This window comes from Gymnoscopelus microlampas (genome assembly GCF_963454915.1).
Source record: "Gymnoscopelus microlampas genome assembly, chromosome: 1".
In the NCBI taxonomy this organism is placed as follows: Eukaryota; Metazoa; Chordata; class Actinopteri; order Myctophiformes; family Myctophidae; genus Gymnoscopelus; species Gymnoscopelus microlampas.
This window is the reverse complement of record NC_139962.1, coordinates 10990915-10998924: the sequence shown is the minus strand read 5'-3', so window position 1 is coordinate 10998924 and position 8010 is coordinate 10990915. Positions and strand designations below refer to the sequence as shown.

The 8010-nt window shown below is 40.1% G+C and overlaps 1 protein-coding gene across 1 annotated transcript in view; it reads left to right on the top strand.

The window, feature by feature from the left end:
• The window catches only part of pnoca (prepronociceptin a), a 20515-nt gene extending 14495 nt beyond the window's left edge, over positions 1 to 6020 (top strand). The window contains exons 2-3 of the mRNA XM_084058249.1: positions 474 to 610; positions 4279 to 6020. Of these exons, the coding sequence (XP_083914375.1) occupies positions 485 to 610; positions 4279 to 4914 (762 nt within the window). The 5' untranslated portion in view covers positions 474 to 484 and the 3' untranslated portion in view covers positions 4915 to 6020. The remainder of the gene's footprint in view (positions 1 to 473; positions 611 to 4278) is intronic.
• The last annotated feature ends 1990 nt before the right edge of the window (positions 6021 to 8010 follow it).

Here is an 8010-nt window from a genome sequence, read left to right as displayed (position 1 = left end):
TGACAGTGTTGGCTGACAAAATGACATCTTTTCAAATGAAAAAAGGATTTTTCAGTTACAGCAAAAGTACAGTTAAAAAAAGTTTCATGACAATCAGTTTTACAACACATTAAAAGTCTTTATCGTGGTCCTTCAAACGTGTATTAACATATTTTAACTGAAAAATCCACTCAGTGAGCCATGGTAGGTTTGTTTCTCTCTGAATTCTAAAGCCTTTTTAACTGCAATGAAAAAAATAATCTTTGCCTGCGGGTGTCGCTGTTGAGGGATTTTGCCTGTCAATCATTGCCAAAAAAAGAAAATTAAAGTCATGAAACCTTAACAGAAGTTGAAGCCTTATCCCATCGTATCATCTAAGGGTGGCTCTTGTTTCTTAACCAATTGAACCCCAGCATGCCTATTCTGGGATGGAACATTTGCCGTTTTACTAAGAATAGAGGGTTTACAGTAACTCATGCACCTCTGTGTTGTAGACTGTGGGACCATGAGGAGCCCTCTGCTACCTGTGTTTCTGCTGTGGCTGTGTGTGCCGGGACACTGTGGGGACTGCCAGGCAGACTGCCTCTCCTGCAGCAGGACTCTGCCCAAGCAACTCAACTTCAACACCATGGTGAGCTTTCAGCTGCAATGTCTGTTCTACAAGTCTATGTCTAGAAGCTATACATAATATCCTATCAAGACTAGTTAACCCATTTAGACCGGGAAAGAATCAGTGTTATTTTTAGATTTCTTTGGCTATTCAAAAACAGCAGATATACAAGCTCTTAGCGTGGCACGATATGAGCAACGCTATGAGCCGCGCTATGAGCTTGTAGATCTGCTATTTTTGGAAAATCGTGAAAATGTGTGCAAATCTTTGAATATATATATATTAATGCTAACATTTGTAACTCAAATCTTTGGTTCTGGGGACTCTACAAATGTCTTTTTAAATCTCTAACTGTTTTAAAAAACTATAAAAAAAACTTATGTTGCTATAATATCAGTGGTTCTTAAAACCTTTTTCATGTCAAGGACCACCCAAAATGATATGTATTTTCCAGCGGACCCCCATCTCAAAATTAAGAATATAATGTATTCAAAGATTTGCACATATTTTCACATAAAAATAAATAAATAGCAGATCTACAAGCTATATATCCGCTATTTTTGAATAGCCCAAATAAATCTTAAAATGACACAGATGCATCCTCGGTCTTAATGGGTTAACTAGTGTCTTGTACTTTATTTTTCTTTCTCTCTCTCTTTTCCTGTCCTTTACTTTCACAACACAAATGCACGCATACAGTACATGCACACACACTAAATTGGTTTAATAGCACAAAGGGTTGGTTCGATTAGATCCTGTGGATTGCTGGCCTTTCGCCACCACTGAGTGCTCAAAATCAGGTCCATGCATTATCAAGTCCATGATGTTATAAAGATGAAGAATGATACCTATACAGGTACCTCAAGTTTCAAGACTCCGCAAGTTGATTTTCATAACGTACTGAGATTGGAATCAAGTTGTTTCCTTGAAAATCATACACACTACACAGTACCACAGTAAGCTTTGGTGTACTTGACATTACTGATGATGACCATTTGGTCATCATCAGTAATGTCAAGTGCACCGTGAGGGGAGTGAGTGGGCTCCTAAAAGCCACTACCACCATCCAGAAAGTATAACCCAGGCTGTGCTGTTCTTGCCAAAGTGTGTGCTGAACTTCAGCTCAACAGCGAGATAAACTCCACTTCCCAAAGAAATAATGACAGAATCGTGAGACTTGTTCTTTACTGAAGACCCTTCATCTTTACAGGTCATTGAGTAAAAACTGAAAACGAACCTAATGTACAATGTAACATGAAATGCTGTCATGTCCTCTTTAGTGTAGCTTGTAAATACAATCCTTTTTTAATACAAAATAACCATTAACTGCCGTTTTTAACATTAACTCATTATCTTAATTATGCATACATGAAGTTGTCACTATAACATGAAATTACAGCTTCCACATGAATTATAACTTACAGCATAGACTCCTGGTGATGGTATGTGGAAGGTAGGTTGAAAAGCATCAGCAAAGGACACAGAAATGAAGAGCATGCAATATCTGCTGCTACCAACATAAAATGCTGTTTGCAGGCTCACACAGCTGTTCTGTATACAGTGCAATTCGTTAACTCACACACTTGCCTTCTCATCAAGAGGGCCTAAAGTCACAGTGACCTCTTCTTGTCAAGAGGGCCTTTCAATATAAGGGTACTTTTGTCTTTCAAAATAAAGCCATTCTAAGCAACATAACAGCATAAATATGTATCACATTATAAGACAAGACACAGGCTCTTGACATCACAGATCAGGGTCTTCTATCTCATTGTATCCAGATTTGGAATACAAAACCCAACTGTGAACAATCAATAATTTGTTTGCAAAAACCTATAAAACTTTGCAAAACATTTGATTATCATCTATCAAACTAGCATTACATCAAACTATTACAAGTCAAAACATAGAATTATGCACATCCAGACCATACATTCTAAATGATACTGTACTGCCTAGTTCTGAGATGTTTTGTTTGTTGATCGAAATGTTGAGGTCTTTCGCTGGGAAGTGCACCACACACACACACACACACACACACACACACACACACACACACACACACACACACACACACACACACATACAGTGTTGCTGCTTCTTATTGTACCTCTATTTATATTCGATGGCAGCTATGACAACCAAATCGTACAATTTTCAATTTTCAATGAATTCAGATTTTATCTCATTTGATCATATTTAATATAAAATGACTACCAAGTCTTCTCATATGATGCAAACACACCTCTCCCCCCTTTTTTTTAAATAATGACAGGCAGGGAAAGTGCATCTTTTTTTATGATGCACTGTCCCTTTAAAAGTGAACCAATTACTGGTCAATATAGAGATCTAATGGACCAAGGGAGACAGTTTGTTTGGTTTGATGTGGTATCTCTGATTTCATTAGAACTTAATGTAATGGAGCCGGCAAACACACACATGCTCACTCTCGCAACACTCTCTCTCTCTCTCTCTCCATGTGGTCTCTCTTTAAATTTGATGATGCTATCTACAGTAGCTTCCCTTTATTTTCACCCTCTCACGTGACCCCTACTCTGCTCCTCTCTATCAATGACTCCCCCACCTCTTCTGCTCACCAACCCCCCCCCCCCCACACACTCCCCTCGTCAGCCCTATGTGACTCACCCCTGTTGCCCTCTCGGCATTTGGACTGTAAATTTGCATTGGCTAATTGAATCCCCAGGATAGATGGTGCGTGTGCGTGTGCGTGTGCGTGTGCGTGTGCGTGTCCCATCTCCAGGATTTCCTCTCTCACCAAAAACAAGGAAGTTTAACCAAAAAGTAACATCCTATAAACTCTTTCATCAGAGCCCCCTTTGTTTAGAGCACTTTTTGAGACATACATCTCTGTTTTATTAGACAGAGTACAGTGCAGAGAGACAAGACAGAGATCGCAGAGAGGAAAGGCACAGGACCCAGGATGTCACCATTTTGTATTTTGTGCAACAGTCACTGGAAAAGCAGTCCCACAACACTGACGACGTACATTACTTAATAACTTAAAACATAAAACTGTATTGCATTGTAAATTACAATACAGCCCTTTTCATCCAATTCACTTGAATCATCTTCGGTAAATGCACCGTTATACATTCATTTGTTTTGGTGACATTGTTGCACACACATAATGACAACGTGCAGCTACCCATAAGTGTATGGTCACACATGCACAAATGCAGAGGAGTGACCAAATTGCCTGCAGACAGAGGCAAAATTCCAATCTTGTGCTGAAAGTGGGCAATGTAGAATGTGATACACAGAAATCTATTTTGTGGTTTGTAGTCCTCTTGAGTGGAAGTGGATGTTGGTTACAAATGACCGCTCACTAAGAAAACTGCAGCCAATGACAGCCAAGTTGAGTCAACCACACACTTGTTTGCTATTAGTTGAAGCCTGGTTGAACTCAACACAGAGCAGAATTATACGAATTTGCTTCACCATGGGAGGCACACCCCTTTGCTTGCATACATTGGAGGTGAACAGGACGCAAATATTCAAATCGCGCATGTGTGACTGTACCCCTAATCAGAGACAAGTTAGACCCGGGACACCAGGCGAATTAAATGATCTAAAACCATTATATTAGGGCATCTTCATGGTCCAGATGTGGCACTGAACTACATCACCAAGGACCTGTGAAAATAACAACCTCTTGTCCTCTCCTGTGTCAGGTGTGTCTCATCGAGTGCGAAAGCAACGTTTCCCCAGCCTTCACGTGGGACATCTGTCGCAAGACCTCCGAGCTGTCTCCCCCCTCCTCCATCTACGCAGAGGGCGCCATGGTGAAGAGAACCCAAGAGGAAGTGGAGGCCATGCTGCCGGAAGAGGACGAGGAAGCGGAGCAGGCGGACAGAGATTTGCTGCCCTTCACCCTGCAGAGATTCGACCACATCGCCCGGGCTCTGGGATTGGACGAGAGGGGCTTGGGGAGCCGAACCACCCAGCTGGACTCCGCCTACAAGTCCAACTCTAATGCCCTCGCTCTGCAGGAAGAGGACGAAGAGGGAGGTGAGATGGAGGGGGACGTCGGCATAGCGGGGGAACAGCAGGACGAAGCAGGCCTGAACGTCTCCAAGCGGTTCGGCGGGTTCCTGAAAGGGAGACACGGCTACAAGAAGCTCATCTCTGCACCGGGGCGGTCCTTCCAGAAGCGCTACGGCGGCTTCATTGGCGTGAGGAAGTCGGCCCGCAAGTGGAATAACCAAAAGCGAGTTAGCGAGTTCCTGAAGCAATACCTGGGCATGAGCACCCGCGCCACTGAGTTCAACAGCATGTCAGAGGACCTCACCCAACAGAACGAGGTTTAGCGGACCACACCCCCCTTAGCTTCAGCCCTAACTATCCCCTGCAGTTTAATTTAATTCCCTTGTTTTGCATTCTGATTGGCGCCTAGCCGAAATTGGCTTTCTATAAACAGATGCACAGATTATCCACTCACAAGTAACTACGACTAAATGTAACTAGAAGTATCCGCCTTGAGGTCCCTGAAAACACTAAAATCATGACCACATTTTATGATTCTTCATCTGAGACTCATAATGGAGTACTCGCCTCCCATGAAATAAGGATCGACTGCAAGCCTTTTGATTCTATTAGGATAGAGTAGATAAAACATAATTGGACCCTGAGGGGATCACCTTCTTTTTAACTGGCTGTTCAGGGCAGCAGGTTTTTAAAACGACATCCGGGCGGAGATGCCTCAAAGGGTCCATGTTGGTTGGGGTCCATGAGTCGGTCCCCAGCTAAATAAAACATTTTATTTCAACTTGTCATGTCATTTTGAATTAGCACTATGAGAGAAGAATGTGTAAAAACCTGCTCTGTTATGTGTTATATATCATGACTGGTTGTCAGCAGGTCATGTCTTATACAAGTTGTTCTGAGGGCTTCACTGTCTTCTACAATTGACAATTCCAAAATGGGTACAAGAATTGCTTTCAGGCTACCGTAGCATCACAGTCTTTATTATACTGCCCTCTTGTGGCTAAAGAAAGTAACGCAATCTCAGCCTTTTAAGTTCCATCTGCCCCCTCATCCATCCATTATAAATGCTGCCTAGCTTATTCGGTAACATTAGTACTTTGTTGAATTGCAGCCTAATCGAGTCAGGTTTAATTAACACATCTCTCCTTCAATCTGGTCCAAACTCTGAAAGACTCAGTATTCATGCTTGTATATGCCAATGATCTGTCAGATCTAACTGTTTTATCTAAATAAGTGACCACTGGTTCATGCCTGGCTCTGGAGCACAGATGCCAACAGCATACTGTGTAGGCCTATATGTACAAAGCAGCTGTGTTTGTTTGTTCATTATCTTTAAAAAAAAGAAAGAAAGTAAAAGAAAAAAAATGTAACCGTGTGAATTGATTTGTTTGCTCAGTATAAAAAACTGTAAATAGCTGAATTTGAACATGTAATAAAGATAGTTTAATATTTCCTCTGTGGCTCGTCATGCAACAATGATTCTGTGTCATGAGTTTTGTTCACATTCCATTTTTTCTTTAGCTCTTGTTCAACCAGGCAAGAAAGCTTAAGAAGGGCAGTGTGCAGGGAGTTCACTTTGATTTGTTTGCCAGCCACAGATAGGGTGCAGAAAATAACCAGCCACATACAAACTGTAGCAACATTTGGCCATTTGCCTGGTGGCCACCAGTGGTGGAAAAGTACTCAAATGTTTTACTTAAGTAAAAGTATCAATACTGCAATGTAGAAGTACTCTGTTACAAGTACAAGTCCGGAATTCAAAATTTACTTGAGTAAAAGTACAAAAGTATTGGTATCAAAATGTACTTAAAGTACCAAAAGTAAAAAGTACTAAAATGTTTGAAAATAGCAGATCTACAAGCTCACAAAGCGTCGCATCGTGACCGTTGTGAGCTTGTAGATCTGCTATTTTCACAACATTTTAAATAGGGCTTAATTGGTTAATTCATAATGTACCTTTTCCCTTCTTAGAAATGCAGTGGAGATAAAAGTACAATATTTGTCTTTGAAATGTAGCGGAGTGAAAGTATCCAAAAACACAAATACTCAAGTAAAGTACAGGTACTAGAACAATTGTACTTAAGTTACTGTCCACCACTGACAGTAAGTGTACTACATTTCACAAGTTGACCTTTTAGAAGCAAAAATGGACATAAGAGGCAAACCATAGACAAAAAGAGACAATTTATTTTTGTATAAAGTATAATTCAACATCAACATTTCAAACAGCGTATAAAAGAGTGCATCTTAAAAATGGTATTATATTCAACTCTTTTGTTTTTTTCTTTGTTTGTTTGTTTTCTTTTTGGTCCATAAACACAAGGACCAACATAGGACCATATAAATATGGGTGGGCTCATTGGTTTACTGCAAAGAAACATTTGTGTTTCTGAGACAAACAGAACAATCAATAGAAACACTTTGCCCCAAACAGTTGAGAGAAGTCATTACAAGGTTTCCAATGACCTAGACAATATACAACTAATGACAGATTAGTCTTTAATCAAAACATTTCAAAAGATGTAACAAATTTGATTTGAATTCATGTGAGTGACACACCCACTCAATGGTGGCATCTTATGAGTCAATATTGGCTCAAAGATGCATTAGTTGATATTTTAGTTTTTCGCTCAACTGTATAATTTGTTCATGATTCAAAAGTCCTATTGCCAGTACGGGAAGACACCAAAAATATCTACATCAAAGTTATATTGGAGATGAACCTCACATTCAAATAGCTAATAGTTTGTCTTGTTTTTTCTTCTTCTTTTCCTAGTAGTAGTGCCTACTACTACGTAAGTGTTTTCTTTAAGTAGCAGAGTACAATGTACCTACAACTTAAATATGTCTTCTTCCACGAAGACTGAACATATAGCCATAAAGTGTACTGTATCTACCTTTAAGTGTACTTAAGGGTAAATGTGCATGATATATGCAAAAGAAATACATGTCATTTCAAATGAAAAAAGTCTACACTTTTTTCAGGTGAAATTGTCACTTTCTCACCTCAGCATGAATTAGGTGAAAGCCAATCGACTCCCCGGATTGAATACATCTGGGGCCACATAGTTATAGCCTATTATTAAGAATGAACAGTCTATACTGTATGTGGTTCTTGGATCACTGAACAGCTTTCCTAGCTCTCGCAATCCTAATAATCTGACAAGAAAACATGACTTTACGTCGCCACTCCTAATGAATACTGCCTTTGATAAATCTGTAGACAAAATAAGTTCCATAGAAATGGCTTGTTTCCATTGGCTCCACCAAGAAAAGAAATTGATAATATTCATGGAACACAGAAGATGTAATGGAAGAACATGAAAATAAAGCCAGTAAAAAGACAGTAGGCCTACTGTAATTTACAAGTTGGTGAAGGTAGGCTTAGGCTATGTGGAGTGCATATCTGTTAAATGGAG